This window comes from Anopheles merus, chromosome 3R (genome assembly GCF_017562075.2).
Source record: "Anopheles merus strain MAF chromosome 3R, AmerM5.1, whole genome shotgun sequence".
NCBI lineage: Eukaryota > Metazoa > Arthropoda > Insecta > Diptera > Culicidae > Anopheles > Anopheles merus.
The window spans coordinates 3,438,473-3,464,538 of NC_054084.1; the positions used below are offsets into that span (position 1 = coordinate 3,438,473).

The window sequence follows — 26,066 nt, forward strand, 5'->3', positions numbered from 1 at the left end:
CGCAGGCGCGTTTTGGTGAAGAGTTGTTGTGTTTTATTTTTCGAAAGGTGTTTTCATCCCCCTGAAAGTACAAAACTTTTGCAGCCCCCGTTGTACAACCCCTGCCACTTCAAAAAATTTTGAATATTGGAAATTCGGCAATTGTGTATTATTTTGTGCTGCATCGGGAAGAAAGGCTCTATAAAGTGCAATCGTACCTAACGGAGGGAGGAAAATAGAAAACGGTTCGGTTGTGGGTGCATTCAACGAAAAAAAGGGAAGCAAAACAAATCTTGGTGCCCTCTGGTGCTTTTGTGTGTTTGCTGCGAGAAAAAACAGGGAAAAAGGCAAAAACTCGAAAAACCCCTGCGCGTGTGTGCGTGTGTGTGCAGAGCGAGCGCACGCGAGTGTGTGTGTTAGTGCTGCCACAGAAAGAGAGAGACAGGGAGCGCGCCCGCGCGTGTTGCGCTAGAGAGAGCGAGAGCGAGGCGTGAAAACAAAAACATCTCGAAGGAACGCGCGAGTCCGACTATAAACAAACCAACAACAAACAGGTCGATTCAGTCAGTGAGAAAACAAGCCAGCGCAGTCAGCAGCGTGCAGCAACACAGGAACGAAGCGACGAGCGAGCGCGAGCGTACACTACACTGAAGCGAAGCGTACGCATCACGTCCCCCCGACACTAGCGCAGCAGCAGCAGCAGCAGCAAAGCGAACCAAACAAAAGCAATCACGCACGCAGTCGTCCTGCTTAGCTTTTTTTTTTGGGGCTCCACGTAATCCTGCTTGGTTGTGCGTGTGACGTTTATCGTTATCGTGCGTGCTAAAGGACATCTTTCCAGACCTCGTTGCGTGTGCGTGTGTGAACGGTATAGAAAACAGTGCAGAAGCAGATAATAGAAAACGCACACACCACGCAACTAGCAACAGCAACACAGCAAGCGAGCAAAACAAAGGACACAAACTTCTACACAGCCATACATATAGTCCTCGAGTGCATTTGTGTGTGTGCGTCGTGTGAGTGTGTGAAGAAGCAGCAGCAGCCAGCCCTTCACGCCAGTTCCGGAGCCGTCGTTGCGCCCAATCGTTTAAATGAGTGATATAAGTCAGAAATGTTTCGGCAAAAATGGTGGATTCTCTATAAGCTTTAATCAAGACTATACGTAAGTACAGCCAAACGGCTATTTGCTTTGTTTCCCATTTAGTGCTGTGTCGATTCGGTGTGATGTCATACTCAGCGAGTGTTTGTGTGTGTGTGCGAAATGATTTCTATTCTTTTTCCGTTTGTTTTTTAGAGGGAAAGAAACCGAAGTGATTTAGTGTTGCCCATTTTTTCGAATGTATTTTGTCGTTGCTATGCGTTGATTAAATGCGCGAGTCATTGCTTTTTTCCTTCATTGTGCGCTGTCCTTTCATTTTCGATGCGTTCGAATACATTGCGCGTGTGTGTAATGCATCCCACACGCATATTACATACGCTACAGCACACACAACACATCGAAGGGGTGGGGAGGAGGATCGTATGTGTGCAGTGAGTTGAAGATTTCAACGCCTTCTATTCATTTGTTGCTGGCGGCAGCAGCACTACACAACAGGTAGTGTGTTGTGTCCTTGGCATGTGTTTGCTGCTGCCTTTATCTGTGTGTTTTCTGTGTTTTTGTATGCAAACTTTTCAACAAAATTAAGCATTAATTTTTGGTTTGGAGACTTTTCTAATCCCAGAAGGGTATCGCGTTCCTTGCCTTAGTATTGCAACGCAATACACTGAAGATAGGTTTTTTTGTTAGTTATAAAAATACCCTTTGGAAAACTCAACCAACCAGCAGGAGGGGTGTTTTTTGATGGGAGGGGAGGGGAGGGTCATTTAATCGTTTTGTGGTGTTTCCTTTTTTGCGTGATATTTTTGGCATTGCTTCAAGTGGTCATAGAGGAATGGAAGTGAGGTAGAGGAGGGGTGTGGTAGAGTGGGTGGGGGGGGGGGGGGGTTGGCAAAAGAAGATACCATCAGTGGTGGTGGTGGTGGTGTTGTTGTTGTAGTATTGGTGGTAGTAGTAGTAACGATGAGCATTTTTAAATTGGATGATGAAATATTGATGCAAAGTGATACAACCCAAGTGCCACAAATCCACTAAACGACCACTAAACGGCTTCTAAACGACTCAAGTTCTCTACCTAAACGGAATATAGAAAGACTTCGTTTAGCAGACGCCAAACGACTCATGCATTCTAAAAATAGCAAAAAAGCTGGTGGCGCTATCTGTTGGTGGGATACCCCAACCAGTTAAGCTTCATCGCTTGGAGGAGAGCTTTCTCATTTCCTCTGTACTGTTGTATGGTTTCGCATTGAAGTTATGCATCGCTAGAACTAGAACGGCGATACGATTGTTTAAATACTAAACTCCAACGGAAACCACCAGCACTGAAGCAAGTGAGATTTGAGCAATGGTTATTGGTGTTGATACCCACGTATCTAACCACACGACCATTTATATAGATTTTTGCTCAGAAAGTTAGAAGGCTATATAGGTCATAATAAAATGCAACTTGTCGAAACACATTGCAAGAAAAGGATAGCAATATAATGATGAGTTGTAATACGCCATCTATTGATCAAACCAATGAAGCTGTGGAGCTTTCATTTTTTTTCTATGGATATTCAATTTTCCAGTCGTTTAAGCTTAATCTGTGGCGCTTGGGAAGTGTTTGGAAAGTTTAACATACTTTTGTTTTGAGAAACCTTTTATAAAATATTAATTTAAAAAAAAAACAAATTCAAGCTTAATCCTAGTATTACTTTTAAGAATGTTTATGTAATATGCTATGGTCATAACTTACTTATGTTTTAAACACTTTTGCTTCCATTCCACCTCCTCTCGTCCTCTCGTCCTCCCTCGTTGACAGTGACCTTCTATTGCCCTTGCAATTGTTTCGCTGTGTTTATCACGGAACGCGTTCTGGGTGCTGGGCAGAGGGGTGTAGTGGAAGAGGAGTAGGAGAAGGAGGATGTCGAGTATTGTTGTTGTGCATGGGCACTGTGGGAGAGAAGGGAGAGGCGTCGGAGCTTGTAAGAAGCCTGTGAAAACATCAACCACAATCATCATCGTCATCTGGGGGAGAGGTTGGTCGAGATGATGCCACCTTATATGGCAATTTATGCATGTATGTGTGCGTGTGTGTGTACTTTTTGTTGTTTCTGTCCATCGAAAAACATCATCAATTTTGCATCAGGTGATGTGCGATTCGTTGCACTGTTGGAGCATGATTTTACGTGATGGAAATTAAGAAAAGCCATAACAAGCTCCCCCCCCCCATTGATTTAACCTTTGTGCTTTATGACACACACACAGGGGGAATGTTTGAGTGGTGAGATAGGACAGCCTGCTAAAAGTGTGTTTTTATTTTGAAAGCCGTTTATCGCCATCGAAAGGGCAATAAAGCTGCATCGATTGTGGAGTTTGTTTTTTTTCCTTCCAAACCTTCCCTTATTTAATCTTGACCTACTTCAATTCCCTCTTTTAGCTAAATGCATCGTCATCGGAAGGTGAACTGCATCATGATGCACTGCGAGTTGTTTTGAATGGCTGTCTGAGACTTATTTCACTTTTTTGAAGGAAAAAATACTCTACTGCTCAGATTCAGTAGGCTGAGCTTTCGTTGTTTTGTTGTGGTCCAGCAACACATCCCACACAACAAACACAGCAACATTTGGCTTGTGTATGTTTGTGTGTGTGCGTGTGTGTGACTAACTTTTATGTTTCCTCCTCTCCCCCCCCCCCCCTCCCCAAAACCAAGCAACCCATGGTGAAATACAAAAGGGGAAGTAAATGTTAGTCAACCATCACACCAATACCATCGCATGCTGATGGCCCGTCTGTACGCAAAACCCCCGTCATCATCATCGTCATCATCATCATCAGCGTGTGTGTGTGTTGGTATGGGTGAACCGAGTGTGGCATAAACAACATTTTCTCTTTGTTTACATTTGGCTTGGGCCCCCGTTGATGATGATGGGGTGGTGTGGGGTGTTGTTGAACAGGGCTTGTAAGGGAAGGGCAGGGAAACGGAACGGAAGCTGGGGGACGGGGAGGTGGAATGCTTCTTGCTCTGTCCGTTGCTCTGTGTGTGTCATCAGCTGAGCGCGCGGGGCCAATTTGTGGTTGTGGCCTCCTTTTTTCGGCTGGTGCCGTTGCTCTGTGTGTAGTTCTTGTTGGTGGAAGCAGGAAAACAACACACACACACAAACTTTTGTGAGCCTGTGTGTGTGTGTGCAGCATGAACTCTCCCCTGGCCCCGCTCTCTCTCTCTCCCTCTCCCCATCAGTTCGATTTTCTTTATGTTGCAATAGAGCTGTTCTTCGTTGAGCAGCACATCAAACGCTAAATGCATTAAACGTAAACAAATCTCTAAGTTGAGTTAAAAACGAACCATTTGTAGGATTTTCAAAGACGATAAGTGGAGAGAGAGAGGTCTCATTATCGTTACGGTTGTTTATCTTGTGGTTAGAAGCAAAAGCTTCAATTTGGGAACGTTGTTTCAAACTTTTTGTCATCGAACGTTACAGTAAATTTACCTACTAAAGAAACCTAACGCACATTAAGACGGTTAGATTTGTTTGGCCACACCTAAGACGTTGTTGAAGCTCATCAGCTCACCGACCGCAGCGCGAAGAGTTGCGTTGTTGAGAAACCGAACGTCTAGGTAAACATGCGTAATGCAACATTTGCTACGCATATTACCCCTGCGCATACACACACGCGTCAAACAAACTCTCTCTCTCTCTCTCTCTCTTTCGTTCTCTAGTGGCCTCTAATGTTGGCCAATGTTATGTCCTCTGTGTCGATACGACAACACCTACGCAGAGCAGTTACATTTTCCAATGATTTTTTTTCGCTTCTACAAACGCTTTTCGAGCTGGCGCGGCGTCGTTGACAACATATCTCGTTTTGTTTGTTTGATTTTGGGCGGTCTTTGCGGGTGCTTTAAACTCCCACCCCCTTCTTGAAAAAAACATTACCACCATCTCCACCACCATGACTGAGACTAGTGATGGGTAGAGTTGCTAAACATCCTGAGTCGACTCGGGACCGACTCCGGAAGGTAGGTCCGATCAGCATTATACGGAGTCGCTCGTAGTTGTTTGAAGTCGTCTGAAGTCGTCCGGAGTTGTCCGAAGTCGTCCGGAGTCGTCCGGAGTCGTCCGGAATCGTCCGGAGTCGGCCTCGAAACAAAGGTAAACACAACGAAATGAAATACCTGATTACAAGCACATTGCATCGGAAGGTTCTAGTTCACTCCGATCGACTCCGAACGACTCCGGCTAATTCCGGACGACTCCGGACAACTTCGGACAACTCCGGACGACTCCGTACAACTTCGGACAACTCCGACTCAGACGACTAAGACACCGGACGCCTCGGAATGACTCCGGACGACTTCAGACGACTTCAGACAATTAAGACTCCGGACGACTCCGAACGACTCCGAGCGACTCCGGACGACTTCAGACAACTTCAGACATCTTCGGGCGACTCTGACCCAGACTACTACGATACGCCCAGACTACGGACGATTCCGGGTGGATCTAGTGGTTCCCATTTTGCCGGAGTCATAATCGGATTAACAACAGTCGGATCGCAGTCGTGGGTGCGCTCCATAGAGCACATCACTAGTCGAGACGAAAAACGGTAGTCAAAACTTAGACGCATCGTGTAGTGTTGTTCGCAGTTGGGGAGGGAGGCGAGCTGTGGAGGATGACGATGATGATGACATACATTTGCGCGTCACCGTACCGTGCGCGCCGTTTGCTTCCAAGGCCTTTGTTCGAGTGCTTTGCCTTAGAAGCGTTTGTTGTTGAGGACGGGAGAGAGCGAGAGAGTAGTCGAGGGGGGGTGCGAAGCGAAGCGAAATCAGCTGCGTCAAATGGGCACGTTTTGTGCGCACTTTTATGGACATGGAGCTGAGTGAGAGGGCAGGGGGTGCATGTGGAGGAGCAGTTTAGTTAGGACTGCGTTTGAAACCTGTGTGGTGTGGATACGACGACGACGACGAGTTGCGGGTAACGCTGACCGAGCCAAATAGAAAAAAATGTATCTCCTGCACAGACAAATGCACATACACACACAAACCACGCCAATGGTGGCCAGAGTGTACACCAGCGCCATGCATACATTATGGCGCACATGGACCTAGAGACCATTCTGCCCCACCCGTGGCCCACAGTTGCAACGCGCGTACAGTGCAATGAGTTTCTGTTTGATAAGTGTTTGGAAGGAAGTCTGTTTGGCTCATCGAGAGCGATAAACATGTAAAACAAAGTCTTCTTTACTATGGTTTATAATAAATTATTCTCATTTTCTTGTCTATTTATATTTTTTTCTTTTATAACCGGAACTATTCAATCCACCCGCAGTGTTACGGCACGCGAATCTCGACACAAAAAAGTGACGCTTCCTTCCAGTATTAATTACAGGGTTTCACGAACGCGTGTGTGTGTGTGTGTGTTTGTTCGGTGGGGTAGAGGGAGCATTCAATCTGGCAGCTAGCGATATCTCTTCATGCCGATTTCCCGTGACATAGTTCGGAAATGCATGCTAATAAAGTGGCTGTTTTGTGTGGTGTGCGCGCCCCCTTCGGCCCTCGCAAGAGCGATCATTTTGCATGATCGCGCCTTTGTTTAGTGTGCCCGGATGCACCATTGTACAACTGCATTGTTCAGCACTCTTCTCCCCTTCATATACGCGATACGGAGTAGTTTTACTCCTTTGTCATTAAATGGTTTTCCGCTTGAATCATGGAAAATGGACGGGGGATGACGTTGGTCCCCGTTAAACTTCATGCAAGGTGGTGACCTTTTCCAGAGCCCTTATTGGTGGTTGATTTTCGTGATCTCGATTTCGTTTGATCGGTCCGCTCCTCCTCCTCCTCCTCAAAATGGATGTTTGTTTTTTTTTCTAATGTAAAACCTCCAACCCTCCAAAGCAGGCAAAAGGCCAGACACTGCGTCACTTCCAAAGACAAAGCCCAGCAAAGCGCGCACGGTACGCTATCGCGCACCGAATGGGTAGGCAATTAAAAGGTACATCGATAATTGAAGAAACACTAGACATCGTTGCCGCCACTAACGGATGCTCGTGATATGTACATTGCCCCCCTTCATTTACACACACACACATACTTATTCGCTGTTCTAAGAAAAGGGTTCGAGCTGGTCGTCGTCTTGCGTGTGTTGGCTTGGGTTTCTTCAGTTCGCTAGAAACACTGCAACGGTATTGCGGACCAGCGGAATCCAACAGTAGAAGGGGAGGGCAGGCTATAGAGCGGCCCTAGGTATCGTGAAATCGTATCGGAAACATGACCACTTTAGCTCGCGCGAACACAAAGCGAGGCGAAAAATCGTTGAACTCTCTGCGTCATGGCAGGGCAACATAACACAGTAGCAGCAACAACATGGTCATGCTGCTTCTGCTGCTGCTGGTGCTACTGCTAGTCGCCCTCTATGCTCGAGTCGTAAAGGAAGTAAAAGCACCAACCAGCACCCACAAACGCTCACCATCAACCCGTCTATTGCGTATGTATTGGAGTAGCAGCAGCTAGCGGACGCGTGCGCATCTAAACAAAGCAAAAGCATAAAACGGCAATGATGGCAATGGCGATGATGATGATGATGATGATGGTGGTGGTGGAGAGTCAAGAGTGGCCGCTTGACGCTGACCACCACATCACGCCTGAGCCAGAGATTGTGTAGAAAGTAATACGTAAAAGAGAGCATGAATCAGCAGCCGATCGTGTACGAACTCATCTAAATAGAGAAGAGTCACCCATACACTGAACAACAGGCTACTAGATCAGCACACAAAATTGTAAACATAATTAAAACGTGACGCCGTTTTTTTTTGTTTACTCCGTTGCCTAAAGCGCGCGATTTCTTCTGCGCAGAACGCGGGCCCAGCGCGCGTCATAAAGGTGATCACTCCACTCCTCTTGCTGCTTTCGTACTGCGGAGTGTGATTCTTGCGTAGTACAGCAAATCGAGTACAGCAACTCGATCGTAAAACTGTTAATTTCTACCGTGGCCTTAAGCAGGGGTGTGTGTATGTGTGTATTGATTGCTGAGCTTGTTGCTGAGGATCGTAAAATGAAATTGAATTTGGTACTAAGAGTAATCACACACAGCGAAGTGGTGAAATACTCGGTCGGTGAAAACCTTTCAGAGTTGGAAGCCAAGTGCACTTTACACGAGCCCTGGAGGGAGAGGGAGGTTCAGTTTACTTTATTTATCGATCTTGCGCATCGAGCAGCCGCAGCAAGGCGTGTGTGTGCTTAGTAGTTGCGCATGTTCTACTGGGTTTGTTTAGTTTTTCGTCGGCAAAGGTGGGTTTGATGTACAGGCGAACCTAGATCTCCTTAGTAGTAGAGCTTGCTAGAAAAGTTTTGAAGTATCCGCTCTGCTACAAGCTCTCGATCGCGGATCGAATCTCATCGACCTGGGCGAGAGCGAAATGAATCGCTAAATGCTCCCAGTCTCCAGAACCTTCGCGCGCAATTGTAGATATGCATTACACGCGAATGAGAAGAAACTAGTTTTTCAAAAGAAGTGTGTCTTCAAGGCTAGAATAATAATGGGGCTCCCAAGACGGCCCCGACGGCTGACGGGGAGAAGGGGACTTGCGTTCCGTCGGTCATTCATTCCGTTCCTTTTCCGTTTGATCGATGGAACGTCAAGACCATCATCATCATCATCCGCTTTGTGATTGTGTTTTTGGAAAAGGAGGGGTGCACTTTAATTTTTGCCACTGACTGCACTGTTACCTGCGTGAATGCACCACCAGCACTGCTTCATTGTATGCAACGAACGCGCGACATCTATGACCGGGGGACGACGGACACACAGACACTTTTGCGGAAGGAGAGGGGGATAATGGATTTGCGTCACGGCACAACGAAGATGGAGCCACAAACTTGGACGTGCTGTGCGGGTTTTGAGGGACGCGTCTCCATCGATCGTTGTGTTGAAATAGATCCTAATATGGGTTGGTTTGTTGCATTCCTCCCCAGACTTTTGTTTTGCTGAGTTGGATGAGCGAGATGAGCTTCTACAGGGGTTTGTGATAAACTGATTGCGAAAAGGAAGCATTTTTCATGCTTCCCCCAAACCAGCGCGGTAATCAATCAAGTTGCGTTTTCCCGTTTTCCCGCTCTATGTCAGTTGGCAAATCATGGTATGAACCCTGCGGGGCAATAGTCCCCGCTTTTCTGCGCGCGGGATGGAAATTGGATTCGTCTGTCACGGGATCATAATACTCTGTCTTTGTGTGTGTGTGTGTGTGTGTGTGTGTGTGTGTGTGTGTGTGCACGAGTCCGTGTCCACAGTGCACTGTGTGCTCTTGATTATGAAATCATGATGAGCAGTAGAATTTAAATTGGACAACCGCGGCCGCCAAGCCACAGTAGAACCGGGGAACGATACGACGGAGCAGCAGCAGCCCAAACCGTGTTCGCTTCCACCCTTTTGCCATAGAGATACTTGACCACTTGGTGGTAGATAAATGTGAAGGGACCGAGGAGGACGGGAAGGTAATTCTAGATCTTGGCCGGCGCGAGGCCCAGAATGACCGATGCGCTGGCGTGTGCAAACGCTGTATTCTCCCCGTCCGAATGTTCTGCCATCTGCTGGCCCTTTTGCCGTGCCGTACCCTTGAAGGGCATTCCGAATGGCTCGTGCAAACGGCGAGTGAAAGAGATAGCATTTCCTTTTGCATTTTGGTGCCGCGGATCGCCGGTGTGGTGGTGGTGGAGGATGGTACTGCTGCTGTAACAAGTGCCGCGGTCGGTCCATCCCATCATCTGGTTTCATGGGAGTTACATCACGCGAGTCAATTGCACTGTGTGTATGTGTCATTCGAGTGTGTTTGTGCACACATTTCATCATCACTCTCTCTCTCTCCCCTCTCTCCTGCTGTGGAAACTTGTGTCCACCCGTAAGGGGGGTTAGTCCGGGTGTGTGATATGTCAAACTCTGTGTTTGCATCGCGAGAAAAGGGGGAGGACCTGCTTAGAGAGAAGATCAGCTCAGCTGTTGCAACGGCTGTATGATCCCCGCTTTGCGCTTGGCAGAATCTAAGAATAAAGCGCGGATTTTGCAGTTTGTACCTTTACCCTTCCCTTCGCTCCTCTTTCCACCTCACGATCATCAAGATCCTGCCGCGATCGTGCTCTGCGAGCGATGAACGAACGAACGGTCGTCGTTTGGTGGTTGTGATCCTCGCAGTTGGCTTTCGCTTGGCCGCGGACACAGCTGATGAGACGCGAGAGTGTGGCTGTACGCTGGGAACAGGTTTTTAAATGGCACATAACCCTCCCCCCTCTCTGTCACTCTGCTCCCCTCCCATCAGCTGCGCCTCCCATCTGACAGGTCGCGCGAGATCGACAGACAAAGAACTCTGGGTGGAAGAGAAGGACTGCAGGTCGGCTGCCGATCGATGCAGGGCGATAAAGAGCGGCGGCGGGTGGGGGGGGGGAGGGGGTTGGCCGAGACCCATGACGTGAGTGCAGCAGCATATGTAGGATTGAAATCGTCAATGCACGATGCAAAGATACTAATAATTTATGAAGTACAAGCTATTCGACACAGCTGCTTGCGCGATCATCTGTGCTGTGGACGACGTCGTTTGGCTGTTGTGTTGATGGTTCTGGATTGTCATATGTGTTTGAGCGTGTATTGCAATATTCCACCCTCTTCCTAATTGAAGCTTGTCGACAAACACACACACACACACACACACACACACACACATACATAGAGAAGAAGAGAGAGAGAGAGAGAGAGCGCCTGTCCGGGGTGTGGATCACCTTGCACGACAAAGATTTACATAACGAATGTGTGCGCGAGCGCGCACGCGTCATCGCAGTGCCATAATGTCCAGTTCGTGTGGTGGGGTTGGTGCAGGGAGCGATGGCTGGTGCATCCAGGATCCCAGCTGACTGCACTTTAGATAACAAAACGGGTATGTGTGAGCTTGAGCACAAGTGCACAAAGGCCTGCAATCAGCTGATGCGAGAGCATTGGCGCGCGCGTAGTTGGATATTGAAATGAAAGGGGGAAAAGTGTTTCACATTTGTTCGCGAAACTTCTGGCTCCCTTCCGTGCCTTCAGATTGCTTTGGAGCTACCCGAGGTGCGGTTGGGGTTGGAAGTCGGTAAAAGGTGGTATAATACCCCTGCTGAAAAGTGTATTGCCATGGCCCGTTTCCGATTGCCGGTGTGCCGTCGTTTTTATTGGCGATTCTTTGTGCCAGTTCCAGTTTTGAAGTGGCAAACAGTGCCTACCACACACAGACCCACCCGCTTCCAAGGTTTATTGTCGCGGAGGGCTCGAATTTTGCTGCCAGACCTCCGTAAGCGCACGGTCTTAAGTTCAAGAGCTCAGTCCCGCTCAGCCAGTAGTTTGTTGCTATCTGTTGCACATTTAACTGCATATACATACGTCCTGTCCCTTCCTCCGAACTCCACATAGGTTGCAGGCCCTGTTTCAGGTCGTTCGGCAGGCTTTCTGCTTGCAAGCCCCCTGCTAACCACTATCAACCAGCAGCAGCAGCAGTTGGGTTGGCGGTAGTTCCTGTTTTTGTTCAGCATGTGTCAGCAGCCATACTGCTGATATGCGTACCTCACCCACCCGGCAGCCCGTGGCCGCCCCGAGCACGATCGACTGATTGCAGCAGCGTTGCTTTCGACGCGCCACGAACCGCCCGAACCAAATGGACAAAGAAATGGCACGACCGTCAAGCCCTCGCACTCGCCGAATGGCCTAGTTTTAGTGTGGCCCCGGAAACATAAGCGGTCGTCGTAGCGGTCACGATAAGCCAAATCTTTGGCGAGAGAGCAAGAGAGAGGGGAGAGGAGGTGGCACTGCGCTGGTGTGCAATAACAGGGGACTCTGGTGTGTTGGGCGAGAGTTGGCGGACGGCAAGTGGTCGTCGTCTATCGATTCGCTGCTGATAGGCTGTTGTTTTTGCTCTTTCCCTTTGTCGCAAAATGACGCAAAGTGAGCAAAAGAGAGAGAGAGAGAGAGAGAGAGAGCCAGAGAGCCAGAGAGCCAGAGAGCCAGAGAGAGAGAGATGGGCAGAGAGTGACCACGATAAGGTCACTGACTGACACGGCCGGCTGTGTTGGATTAGCCAGCTCGGGCAGTGCCGTCCCTTTAATGAACAAGAATATTCTTGTGCAATTTTTGCTGTCTGAACTGTTGTTTTGAAGAATTATTGAATAAACCAATTTTCGGACTGTCAAAACTGATCTAGAGTTAAAGTTAGCTATTAATAAAGGTTACTGGAACCTCGAAATATGAGTCTCCTTGGGGGTGGTGCAGTTCATTAGCGATAATAAACGCGTCAAACACACACACGGACACACCGAGGAAAGCGGAAGCAAACACACATTGCATGAGGCCATGGAGGCCAACCGATGGCGCGCGAGCGAGAGGCGTAAAATCGTTCTTATTTAATCACGCGACTAACATGCGACACTATTCCATCGTAAAGGCGCCTTGCCTTAGGCTTATCAAGACAAGCAGCAGCGCACTTGCTGCAAACACTTCGCGCGCTCGAGACAGCGACGATCGCGCTCATTATCAAACAATCCCTCCCTGACTGGGAGATTTGTTTGTTTTGATGGATTTTAGCACGTTCAAGTGCACGGATTCCGTTCCGGTAATCGCATTCCACTGATTGGTGGGGAGGGAAGACAGCGAAGAATGTTAGTTGAAAGAACAAGATTTGTGGGTGATCGTTCTCTCTCTCTGAGGTTATTGGCATCATCATTTCGTGATTGTACAAAAAAACCATGACCTAAGCAATTTTATTCGTTGCAATTCGTGTTCCACTCACCTACACAAACTCCAACAGCCTCGTTATCTTATCACAACACGCTGCAGGTGATGCCACAACAGTGCATTGAACTTGGGGTTGGGTGCATCGATTTGTAACAATTTTTTTCGGGGGATTGGGGGGACAAATACATCTGCAGCACTGCAGTTGTGTCAAGAAATTTGCACCCTCGTTCATAACGGAAGGTGCAAACACAGCACTCCTACGTCACAAACGCACCATATTTAGACCTCGGATCAATTTGATTCCACCTGATAATAGAATGGAATCACATCCCTTTTGCACAAATGCAAGCAAAAACCGCGTACAGTCTAATGCGTCGGACGCTTTTTTTTGCATCAAAAAACGACTGCCCTTGCTTCTACGTGTCCGTAACGAAGCTTTTTTGCGGGTTTTGCAAGGGCGATAAGAAGCAGCTCGTCCAGAGATAGCACAGTGCTGCACAATTAACTTTTCCCCCGTTATTGATGGACAAGACAAGAGAATGATGGGAGGGAAGTACGGAGCAGAGGAACAGAGAGGAGGCGGACAGACAACGGAATCGGTTTGCGGTCAGTTACGGGAAGTGACCGGCTGGAGCCATTGGGTTGGGGGTGGAAAATATCAGCTGATGATGTTCGAGCTGTCGGTAAACTATGCATTGGTTACGTCGTTCGAGGAAATGGATGAGACTACCGTCTTCCATCCCCTCCGCATTACCAACAACAAAACAAAATTAAATAGACGATGAACAACACAAGAAGCATTTGCCATCGGGGGTGGGTTGTGTTGCGAAGGGCCTGGTAGATTTGAGTGTTTGAAAATAAAAGAATACACACAGCAGGCCACACTGGTACACTGGTGGCGTGGTGGTGATGATTATAGTTAGAAAATAGGTCGAAAAGACCCTACCATGGGGAGGAGGAGTATGGCTTGCTTGGACCGAACCTGGAGCTGAGTTGTTTAGCTCTAGAAAAGCAATCATTTACTATCGATTGGGCTTTTCAAATCATTGATGGTGCGGGGTAAACATGCATGATGCAACCCGCTGGTACCGATTTTTGTGCAAATGATGAGGCCATTCCATCCAGGGACCATTTAAATAATTAAAATAATTTCGATTGACATGCTTTCATTACTTATACTGCTGCAAGAGTGTGATAGAGTCAACAAGAAACAGCTTGAAATTAATTTGAGACCTGAAAACGCTTCTACCTTGTCTGTGTTTTTTTGTGTCGTGTTCCGGTTACTTTGTGCGACTTTGTATGTCAAGTCACGTATGCTTCAGTTAGAGCAGGAGAAAAAAGCACAAGTACGCACACATTCACTTTCCTTTCCCAGACCCAAAGCGGCTCCAGAACGGAAGTCACATAAAGACATTTTGAAAGCAAAAAAAAAAAGGCAAACCCTCCTAAAAGGAAGTAAATATGACGAATGCACCAGATTTCTGCTTGCCACAGCAGCATACCTACCATACCCAGGCCCAGCCAATGCCCGGAATGCACACCTTATCATCAACGGGCAAAAGCTAGCGAACGAACAGGGAACAAAAATATTTTTAAAAAATGCACTTCGATGCACATTTTATGTTCGCAGGGGTTGGTGGTTCGGGTCGTTCCTTTTCCCGATCGATAAGCTGTGCCTGAAAAACAATGAACACAAGTGAAGGTGTACGAATTGCTGTACGAGGCGTTGTTGTTCTTGCCTGTGTGCCGTGTGTATGTCCGTGTGTGTGTGCGCAATGCTCGCTGAAACACGCTGGAGAATGTCGTTATCCTTTTATCCCAAGGATATGTTGTTGGCTGCTACTTTCCCATGTTGGGGGAAGTTAATTGCATGTTGCTGTGCATGCGGCTGCCCCACTGCATTGCTGTGTGTGTGCAAGTGTGCGTTGTGGGAGAGTTTTGCGAACGCTCGATGTAAAATCTTGCAGATGCGCACACGGATGCAACCCACCGTTTGCGGAGTGGAGGTTTGTTTTAAGGTTGTGCCTTCTTTGTTCGTGCGCGCCTAGCGCCTAGGTTTTGCATTTGCCTTGCACACAAGCGTACCGTCGGTTTGTTGGTTCAGAACCACCATATTTACAGAGGACATGCAGCCCCACTGTGCAAGGTGGGTAGGCGGGTAGGTATGCAGCGCGCGCGTGTGTGATATCACTATTTATGAGGCCAATTTAGAAGCCTCGGCTAGAGCAAACGCGCTACTGCTGCTACGACTACTTCACGGTCTGCAGCGAACGAATTCGTTTTCGGAAAGCACGTCACGGAATGAATAACGTTCTGGTGGTGTTTGGGACGAAGAAGGGGTGCTAGCTTTTCGCGTGCAGCACTAAAACAGAAACACACTATTTGGATCAGCCAGCAATCGATCGCTCGCTCGCTCGCCAGAGGGCCCTGGGAGAACGATGTTGATGGAGCTGCTCATCGCTTCGGCCTGTGTTTGTTGATTGAGTTTTAAGGGCTTCCCTCGGCTCGGTGTTGTGTCCTTCCGGGCGGGTTTTTTTTCGGTGCACGCGTTTGGCATTGACATTGAAAATAAAATCGATCAACCGACAAACCCTCCTCCCTACCTCTACCCGTTGTCGGTTTCATTTTGGTGCACGACCACGGTACACGAAGTGCATCGGTTTGCGCACAGTTTCTGTGTTTTTTGTGGCATGCCCCCTCCGCTTCAAGGTTTTTGGCAGCCAAATATTGTTGGCGTTTTGCTGTTTTCTACTGCACTTTTACATCCACCTGCTGCACGGGACGGGGGTTTAATGCCGTTCTTTTAACTGTTTTTTGTTTTAAGTAAAACACAAGAAAAAACGACACGAGCGCAAACTTGTTGCCAACGCTAGAATCGCTCTCTGAAAACTCATTTTTGGGATGGATTATTATTTTTTTTAAATTGCAGTTTAATTCATACTCACACCTTTGCAAGCTTTTCCACTTGCGACCGTGTGTGTGTGTGTCACATTATCATTCTATTCGTGTGTGCGCGAAAATGAGCAGCTGGTCAAGCACTGACTGAACACTACACAGGGGGCGGATTGAGGCTTGAAACACAGCTTTACGGTGGTGCACGTCCACCACCACCCTGTGTCGTTAGTGCTCCATCCTCCCTGTTCCCCCCCAGACCCCAGTGCCTCTCGACTTCCATCTCCGCGCACTGTTCAAGGTTAAATCGCTTCACGGACGACAAGTCGAGCGCCGCCGTACACCTGAACGCGCCGCTGCTCTGGCCAGCACACAGCTGTGTGTGTGTGTGTGGTTTGTGTTGTTGTTGTGGTTGATAGCAAGTGGTGGGGCTCCCACACACTAATCGTTAAGTTTGATATTGTTCTTCGTTTGTGCTCACCCTGCGGTCACGTTCGTGGCTGTGGGCTGCGGGTGTGGATCCAATTCCTGTTCACACAGACACACGGTTTGGACACTTGGTGTTAAAGCAGACCCTACCTCACACGCCAGTAGAACCACTTCCAAGCTACTTGGATGCATCCCACACAAGCACACACACACACACAGCCCTCATCTCTTTGGCAACGACATATATTCTACCCAAGTAGCAGCAGCAGCAGCAGCAGCAGCAGAAGGTGTCTTTTGTTCTTGGGAATGCCTACTTCGTTGGTTAGGCCGGGGTAGAATCGAAACGGGGAAGTTCACTACCAAGGTCGGGGGCACACACGGTCGGTCAGGGCCCATCGTCATCCCTCTTACCTGTATTTTCATCCCCCTCCCCCCCCTCGCTGAGGAGGAGATTGTGACGAGTCGCTTGTGTGCTTTGGCATTATTAGGAGCGAAAGGGGCAGCCTCGTGCCGCTCCAATCATCGATTGTTCGCTGTGAGGAATGAGTTTCCCCTGGCCACCGTGGGCCAAAAGCGGCGGAAGTCGAGGGGAGACGCCGATGGGGGAGGATGAGAGCACGTTGCGTGAGTGAGAAACCCGCTGTGGGGCGCGAGATGACGACGGCCAACCATGATGCAACGCGGGGTTGTGTTCGGTGTGCAATTTACTCTTCCCCCTGGTGCGGTTGCAAGTTGTTCTCTCTCTGCCTACCCCTCGAGAGTGCCGATCGGTTCTTTGTTTCGAGTTTTTGACGCAAGTAAGATGCATCGCGTTTGAGCTGTTGTGAGCTGTGGTGGTCGAAACCAGCTTGGGTCGTAAAACGATAATTTATGGTGCCCGAAAGCAAAACCTACCAGACGATATCTTTCGGGTTTTTCGTTGATTTAGGACGGTCTTTCGATTTGAATGTTGTCTGCTTTTCGAATTCAATAATAAAAATGTCCAATAAAGTGTTCGAAATGAAACGAATCTTCACATGGAGGATGAGGAGGTGCATTGAACGCAACCACACTGAGCGCTATCTCTCGCGCCAATGCAACAAGATGCATCCAGCCTACTCCGTTGTTTGCTTCGAAGATGGCGAAAGACGATGAAAGATCAAGGCCACTACTGGAAGCGGTGGATTTCCATCACTCTCGTGAAGCGTTTCCGCGAAAAAAAAAACGGCAGCAGTAAAACATAATTCCTACAACAGTTTTACAACCGTTTTTTCGATGCCATTGCTCTCCTGCGTGCTGTTGTTGCCTTTAGGGCGTACAAGTGGGCGATAGAGATAGAGAGAGACGGGAGCACTTCAATCATTATAGAAGCGATCAAGTGTTGCAATTAGCTAATGTTACGAATGCAACGACCAGCCCTTCCTCCGTGTCTATTCCCACCCGCGTCCTAAGGCGGGAAGATGCGATCGTGTTTGTTGCCACCATCATCACAACTACATATCCCGCGCTTTGCAAACGGAATTGACGGAATTGCACCCGGGGTTTGGTGGCGCGTGTTGCTAGGTCCGTTAGATTTCTCCCGTAATTGAGCTGGCAATTTGTTGGTGGCGCATTTGTATGCGAAGCAATGATCATGATGCACAACCAACAGCCAACCCGCCCCAGAGCAGCAGGGAGGAACGGCAATTCTGTGTCAATCGTCTCTCGGAATGGAAAGAGTGGTCCAAACCGTTTGACGAGTCCGGATCTGGATTAGCCAGCTGTAGGAGTGGTGTGGAGTTGTTTTCCAGGACCAGAGAGGGCTACAAGTCGGAGACGAATCTGTCTCCCAGACGTTTGTTGGTGCCTTCGGGTGACTTTCAGCTGTCTGCTACTCCGCGCCACAAGACAAGCCCCCAAAGGGGAACAACTGTCTGTTTGCTACTTCTGCTGACGGATAATTAAAAGCGCAGTTCTTGGACAAGACAAGACATCCCCATCCCCTCCACCCGCAGCGTGGTGTGATCCGTTTGCAAATGAGAGCGTTGATCAATAAAACCCAATGATACATCCTTTTGGTAGGCTGGTGGGGTTGTTTTTTCCAGTCCCACCTGGAAATCGGGCTCGTCATTGGGGAAATCTTGTCCACTCTTGTTCCCCTTGTTGGAAGAAGCACGGGTCAGGGGAAAGTTCCAGCACTGCAACCTGCCCCGATCGACGGACCAGCGTGACGGAAATGGAAAACGGTGCAAACAGTAACAAGTAATGGACTTAACGACTGACGACGGGGTCCCCCCGATGCGCTAATTGTTCGCTAATGGTAGGGCTTTAGGTGTCTCCGGGAGGGTCACGAAGGGGTGGTCACGGGTCATCGGGTGTGTAACATCGTGTTACGCATTGGCATTTTAATGAGCTCTAAGCGTAGTGTGTAGTGTGCTGGCCTATTAGAAGGTTATCGGCGATGAACCACTCTGGCGATGTTAGATGATCTGGCGAGATCATTTGTTGATCATCTGTTTATCAGCTCTCTGTGTGTGTGTCTTTATGGAGTTTTGCCTACACAACTCAAACGTTCATTGAGCAACGCAGCTGCATTTCTCATCAACCGTTTTGAAAATGTTAATCCACACAACGGTTACATTATTCAAACCGTTTGCGCGCTGGGCTCGTCTCGTCTAGACACAGTGGCTACTCGTTTGTGATTTAATTTACGACGATCGCGTCCGCCTGAAATACTCAAAGTCGATAAGCACGCGTCTATCGATTGTAGATATAAAACGTTGGAGGAGTTGAGGTGGAGTAGAGTCTCGATTTCTCAGAACACAAAGCATTAGTCGGCCAAAGGGCCGTCCGTTGGATGAGTCGTTGTTCAGGTCCACCAAACCTGTCCATAGATGTTCCCTTGTGGTCCCCCCGCTCCCCAATCACTGGGTGCGATGATGCGAGACCTGAAATTGTGTTTGCCCTTCGAGTGTTTCGTTCTGTTTGTGTCTGTCTGTGTATAGAGAGTAGGTGTCAATGTCCAGTGACTCCGAAGGGTTCAAGGTGTCGCGCTGGGTGTTTATTTCCCCCTCGTTCTGTACGAAAAAAAAAAACAACCAACCAACCAACAACAACACCTCGATTGTGTCACGGCCCTTAAACGGCATGGTGTTCGGTCATGTGTGTTACAGCAGCTTGAAGGGTTTTTGTAACGAACGGATCAGATGTTTTTGGGGGAAAACACAGCATTTTTGGCGTTGTTTGCCTGTTTGGTGGTAGTCGAGGAGGAGGAGGAGGTCACATTTCCACGGAAAATTACCAACCGCTGGGCTGGTGTTGCCTGGTTGCCATTTTTAATTGCGTCACACACGTACAAGCACAGCTGCAACACAGCCACGTTTGCTTGTTATAATTAGAACAGTAGGTTTTGCGATCATCTGATCTTTTGCTGATCTTTCATGCCTTCGTACAGCCCCGGTCATGACCTTGCCGCACTGGGCAGATGGTGGAAAATAGTGGGGAGGAATGTGTGTGTGTGTTGTTACGCCTTCTTCCCGTTCCGGCACGCGCAGAACGCCACACGCGGGAGTGGCCATGGAAAATGTTTGTTCCTCGTCGGTTGGAATGGAAAATTATGGTGCTCTGGTCCTAAAAATAGCTCCACACACACGGACACAGGGCAAAAGGGATATTTCCACGCACAAGTGCAATCAATCTCCCTTTGGGGTGGAGGCGGCATGAGTGTCGTGAATGAAACACTGTGCAGGTTGGCAAAGTTTGGCGAAAAGGCAACACACACGGACGCGACGTGATTGAATATCGCTGCGCCAAAGATCGCCAAGCATTTGTTTGTAAACTGCATCCAACGCATGAGATGTGTGTGTGTGTGGGGGGTGTATATGTATTTTTAGGCTGTTTTATTTACATTTTCCTCCTCGCCCAACACCTCTCTCAGGCGGGGACAGGTTGCGCACCACCCCGCCAGGGACTTTGTTTGCGTTGTGCAGTGAAGAAGCAGGTCATGTTTAATTTGAAACAGCAGTACTCACACACTCACACACATGATTTATCGTTGCGTTGCGTTGTGTGCAACGCTGTGAAATGCATTTTCTGTTTTTTCGGACATGCGTGTTGCTTGTGCTGCACTCACGGCAGAGGCTCGGCATTGGATTGGCATTGGTTTGTACGCGAGAGAGAGAGAGACAGAGTGGGAGAGAGCTGCAAAAGCGAGAAGAAGTTGCCTTGTAGTTACAACATTGTAATCAATATTAAAGGCATATACATACGCGTACTTTGCGGGTAAAAAGAGTTATATGGTAACAAATAATGCTTTAGATAAGACTTTTGATGCTCTTCAGTTTGTGGTCCTTGGGAAGAAATGCTCCCATGATTCGTAATCAGGCTGATGAAGTGGATGTTGTGTGCAGTAGTTTCCGTCGCACCGATAACTCATTTTAATTTTATTTTTATCGGGTTTTTTGTTATTTTGTGTACAATGACCACGTTACAATAAAAACGAAAAAGCAAAACCCCCGCACTCTGCTGCAAAGTTCAAATACTTGCTTTCTTTCCAACGGACGGCGCGGGGTCGGGCAGTGATGACATCTCGGGATCTCGGCAACCTCGGATCTTACATTGTTAAAACAGATGACAAAGTGTCCTCGGCCAAGGAGTGTGGGGTGATGATTCCCTTCATAGCACAGAACCATTGTGCAACAGGTCGTTCCTCTCTCGGTTGGTCTGGTCTGTGTTGAGCGTTGTGTGTCCCCACAGAGCCAACGACAGCGACAGAGATCGTTTGTTTACGCGATCGTTAATTTCGTTGTCAGCTCAAAAACCCATTACAAAGTTGAATTATTTCACTTACCCATTCTCTAGCAACGGTTTGCTAACGTATCGTCTTTCTTCCCCTGTCCCCTGTTGCTTCCAGATCGCTTTCCGTGGTATCCAGGACGGGATATCGATTGTTTTCGTTAACATCCGTTGATCGTGTCGATGAAATCTTCTGCAGCCATGACGAGGATACAAAGATTGCCGAGCGGCTGTTCAGCAGCAGCCTCGTTGCGGTCGTTACCGCAAGTGAACCGAACAAGCTTAAGGTATAAGCCATCTGGCTGGAACCCCGGCTCTGTTTAGAGAGTTGTTTCTAACAGGCTCCTTCCTTTTTTCCACACAGGTCTGTCACTTCAAGAAGGGGGCGGAGATCTGCAACTACGGCTACCCGTCGGAGATCCTGTCGGTGAAACTGAACCGCTCCCGGCTGGTCGTCTGCCTCGTGGACAGTATTTACATTCACAACATCCGTGATATGAGACTGCTACATTCCATCAAGAACATGGCGCCGAACCCGAGCGGCCTGTGCACGCTCTCGCTGCTGTCCCACCTGGCCTACCCGGTGGCGACCGACTGTGGCGAGCTGCAGATCTTCGACGCGGCCAACCAGCTGCGCCGGCTGAAGCTGAAGGCGCACGATTCGCCGCTGTCGGCACTGAACTTCTCCTACAACGGGCTGCTGCTGGCGACCGCCTCGGAGAAGGGCACCGTGATTCGCGTGTTCTGCGTGAAGAACGGGCAGCGGGTGCACGAGTTCCGGCGCGGCGTCAAGCGGCACGTCAGCATCGGCTCGCTGTACTTCAGCACCTGCGCGAGCTTTGTCGTCGCTAGCTCGAACACCGAAACCGTACATATCTTCCGGATCGATCCGAAAGCGGTCGAGCAGGCGGAACGGCGCCAGAGCGTGGCGATCGATGCGGCTGCAGCGTCGGCCACCAGTACGGGCAGCTCGAGCGATGACGATGAGACGCAGGGTGGCAATGATCCAGCGGCGGCCGCCGCCGGCGGTTGGGGTATGGGCTTTCTGGCGAAGGCCGTTACCAGCTACCTGCCGACGAACGTGGTGACGGACGTGTTTACGCAGGACCGGGCGTACGCGACGATACAGCTGGCGGAGCCGGGGCTGCGGTACGAGTGCGTGATGGCGAAGCTGGAGAAGGAGACGCGCCTGCTGCTGGCCTGCGAGGACGGCTTTCTGTACATTTACAGCTTCGAGGACTCGAAGGGTGGCGAATGTAAGCTCATTCGTGCGCACGATCTCCGTACGCCACTGCACGGCATTACCGGTAAGTGGGGTAGGGGGAAAGCGAGCGAAAGGCGGGGAAAACATAGGGAAAGCGGACTGGAATCGGAATGTTAACATCCTGCTTCTTCTTCTACTTCTTGTGCTCCTTCTCCATACACTCCGTACTCACCTCAACCGTCCGTCCGCAGAAGTTGACATCGTCGGCAATGAGAACGATGAAAACACAAACAGCCTGAACGTGAACATGACGAAGTCGATGCTGCCGGCGCCGGGCACGTACGCTGGCGTTCTGAAGGGACGTCCGGCCGACCGGATGTCAGGTTAGTGCATTTTGACTAAAATCCAAAATCGCGTGTAAAGTAAAAGTCCTAGCAACTAGAGAAAAAGAGCGACATCCGTGTGTCCGCATCGTGTCCTGTGTCCTGTTGCGAAATGAACCGTTTCTAAAGATGAATCTCTTTCTTTCTTTTCTCTCTTTTTTATCCCCATTTTTCCCCGACAAAATAATCCTTGATCGTGCTTGATTTTGTACATAACGATAACGATTCTGACTGTACACACAACCACACTGCTCATCTTTTGATTGTTTTGGCCCACCATACGGTTCTCTTGCCATTCCTTTTGCTCTGCCACACTCCTTCCTTGTCCTTCTAACCGATTCACCTTACCTCTCGCACCGATTCCGGTTCCGGCTTTTGATTTTGTTTTATTTATGCTTATTGTTTCTCTAAACCTTATCTTTTTTAAATGCGCGCATAATCTCTATCCGTTTTCCTGTTTCTGTTGCACAATACACACTGTTGGTTCCATGCGTTTCCGTTCGTTTCCTTTCCAAACCACCGCCGGTTTCATTTCAGCAGACTCCGACTGGTGCCACGATTTGCGCGAGGCGGTCGAGTATCCGGTCAAGGTGACGGTGCCGATCTACGACGAGATGCAGTTCCCCCCGGTGACGCCGATCACCGTCGAGTGACTAGGCAAGGGCACGGCAGCGCAGCAGCACCCCCGGGAAGGAGGTGATCATCAACAGCACCACCACCACCATCATCACCACCATCCGCCCACGAAGATGCGACCCACTGGCAAATCGTTCCCCTCGAAGGCAGCAGCCGGCGTTGGCTGCAAGGGTTGAAGTGTGGGGAAAATGGAGCTTATGGTAGGAAAGCCAGTACACAGTGTACGAGTGGAGGGAGGGGGAGGGGAGCAATGCAAGAAAGTGCACTATATTTTGTCCTTACCTGATAGTAGTGAATATAACGAAGATGCGAAGAAGCAAATGATGATATGGTGGGGCTGACTTTGTCACACAAAAAGAAAAACGCTGCAAATGTTGCGTAAGCGTGTGTGTGTGTATCGTTGATGTTTTTATTTTCTTTAATTTATTATTATACACACCAACTCTCTTCGCTTAAGCAGTTAGTGGAGTTAGGGCCGACCCGAAGCGCGCAATATAAAACCGGAAAGGATGACATGTGACCCACGCTGCTGGAGGGGTCTCTTTCATCCCGTTGTTGCGTGTGTTTACGTTTAATTTTCGCTTTCACAACTGTTCGTGCAACTGTTTGTCGTCTGTGACTATGTTCTTTTCTCTTCTTCTTAACATTTACACACGCTATCTGTTGCTGCTAACTAACAAACAAACACACACACAGACATAAGAAAAATTTCTTTCTTGCATCAGAAAACGTCCACACGCCCTTTGTAGGGAATCATTTTAATCCTGCGCTCTTTCAGCAAAGCAATGGTTTTATTCGACTGGCATCGATCGAGATCGAAACACCAAACGATCGGTTCAAAAATCAATCATGGGGAAGCTGCGCCGCGCCGTGCACGTGCAAATGTGTGTTTATAATTATTAAAACTATACTACGATCCCCTTCCCTCTTTAATATATACGAGATAGGCGAGAGATACAGGAAACAGAGGAGGGAACGGACACGTGCGTTGAGTTTCTTTAGGTCAGTAATCAAGCAATACACACAGCAACAAAAGCAAGTTCAATTTCACAAAGTAACTTTACCATTATTAGAACGACGACGAATGTCGACGACAGTGGGCGATGGGTGGCTGGCGTTGGCTGCCATTTAGAGTACTTTCTATCGATTTTGTATCGCTCCCGTTCATTCGCCCGTGTTCCCCCTTTTGGTCGTTTCAATCGGTGGATCAAGGCAGAACTAGTTGTTGATTGAATTCGAAAGAACAAAGAAAATGTAGTAAAAGAAACAAAAAACAAAGTAGAACTAGTAAGCAAGCAGCAGCAACAGATGGTAGATGGTGAATTAAAGTGTCTATTTAATGTAAGATCGTTGCTCCGTTAGATATGTTGATCGTTTATTCTTAAACAAACAAACAAACAAAAAAAGATCGGTACATCTTTAACACACACACACACACGAGCAAGGGGAGGTACACATATACACAGAAAAAAAGCGAAACAAACGATCGTGTAAGGAGCGCATAAGAAGATGAAAAACTTCCGCAGGAGAAGATATAACAACAAAAAAATGTTAAAAGCTAAAGAACACAAAAAAAACATTAAATCATATATTTGATTAATGATAACACATGAAATGAATGATACCCACATGTATCTTGGATAAAAGTTGGAGGAATAAAATGTAAAAAAAAAAGAACAAACTTCTGCATGATACCAAAAACAATAAAAAAAAAACAATGTAAAAAGGAAAAAGCGTAAAAAAATACTCAAAGTTAAGTTAGCATTTTAAGTTGCGGTAGAACAAGAAACAAACAACAACAAATAAGGCAGAAAGAACCCCGACACGGCAATACGACCCGATGAGGAGGTGATCGAGAAGACGAAGAAGATCACCCGACGGAGGGTGGGTGAAGGGGAAATACTGCTCTTTCTTTAATTTATTATACAAACCCATCATTGCTCGGGAGGGTATCATGAGTTGAAGGAGTTGGTGGGTGGAAGCTTGAGAAGGAGAAGGAGAAGAGGGTCTAGGATGATTTTTCTAGCTGTACATACTACTACCTATACACACACACGTTTTATATTACACCCATTCAAGTTTACCTTTGTTAATTAAATGCGCTTATCTTTAGTTTTTTTTGTGTGTGTGTCTCTATTTGTGTCGTATCGATCGTTGGTTTGTCTGTAGTTTAAATTTAACTTTTGAAAAGTATTGGATCGATGCTAAACAAACAGAAAAATGTAAGCATTATCGCGTTAAAGTTTATTCGGAAAAGATGGGAAGAAGGCGTTTAGCAGCTGCAGGTAATATGTTGAATTCAAATTTTTATTCGAATTACGGTATTTTTTTTCTAGATATCAAAAAAGTACCTTCTTTCTATGGTTTTCTGTTTGTATGTTTACTAACAAATCACACACACACGCGCATACACAAAATACATGCAAAACACCCAAACAAATGTAGCACAATGTCTCATTTAGTAGCTATACACCACCACCACCGTGTGCAAGAGAGTAGAGAAATTCGCGCATCGGCATAAAAACGCAAACGGAGCAAATCCGCAACACTTTTTGGAATACGCGTCGAGAGAGAGCATCACGCAGAAACGCGCACGCGATCTTACAAAAAAGAAACGTTGCAAAATGTACTAAGTTTGTCTGTGTGTCTGATCGTATATTTTATGTAAAGGGAGCGGAAACGGAAAACAAAAAACACTAACCATTATCCTTCGAGGGAAAGAAGTCCCCCCATATAGAAATCCACCTTCCTTTTGCGAGCACCATGATTGCGCTTTACTGATGTGAAGTGAAACGTTGAAGAGCGAAAGAGAGAGAGAGAGAGAGAGAGAGAGTGTGTGAGAGAGAGAGAGAGAGAGAGAGAGAGAGAGAGAGAGAGAGAGAGAAAGAAAGAGACAATGAAGAAGTAAGGAGGGGGCGGAAAAGAACAGAGAAAGAAAAGCATAAAGTAGAAACTAAATGTACACG

At 47.9% G+C, this 26,066-nt stretch overlaps 1 protein-coding gene across 4 annotated transcripts; it reads left to right on the forward strand.

Annotated features, from left to right (window-relative positions):
* The first annotated feature begins 342 nt into the window (after nt 1–342).
* LOC121598060 (WD repeat domain phosphoinositide-interacting protein 2-like) lies at nt 343–24,763 on the forward strand. 4 transcript variants are annotated; one of them, XM_041924579.1, is made up of 5 exons: nt 343–1,141; nt 20,996–21,164; nt 21,242–22,184; nt 22,333–22,464; nt 23,002–24,763. In XM_041924579.1, the coding sequence occupies exons 1-5, from the start codon at nt 1,071–1,073 to the stop codon at nt 23,115–23,117; spliced, it is 1,431 nt and encodes a 476-aa protein (XP_041780513.1). In that variant the 5' UTR covers nt 343–1,070; the 3' UTR covers nt 23,118–24,763. The 4 variants fall into 4 exon arrangements, with proteins under 4 accessions (XP_041780513.1, XP_041780515.1, XP_041780516.1 ...); XM_041924581.1 differs by having other exon boundaries at nt 23,005–24,763; XM_041924582.1 differs by lacking the exon at nt 22,333–22,464.
* Nucleotides 24,764–26,066: the final 1,303 nt, after the last annotated feature.

Bases quoted from the DNA above. Each gene is read 5' to 3' on its own strand.
- LOC121598060 (XM_041924579.1), top strand. From the start codon at position 1,071: ATGAGTGATATAAGTCAGAAATGTTTCGGCAAAAATGGTGGATTCTCT. The intron at 1,142-20,995 runs GTAAGTACAGCC...TGTTGCTTCCAG, and splicing joins AGCTTTAATCAAGACTATAC to ATCGCTTTCCGTGGTATCCA. The intron at 21,165-21,241 runs GTATAAGCCATC...TTTTCCACACAG, and splicing joins GTGAACCGAACAAGCTTAAG to GTCTGTCACTTCAAGAAGGG.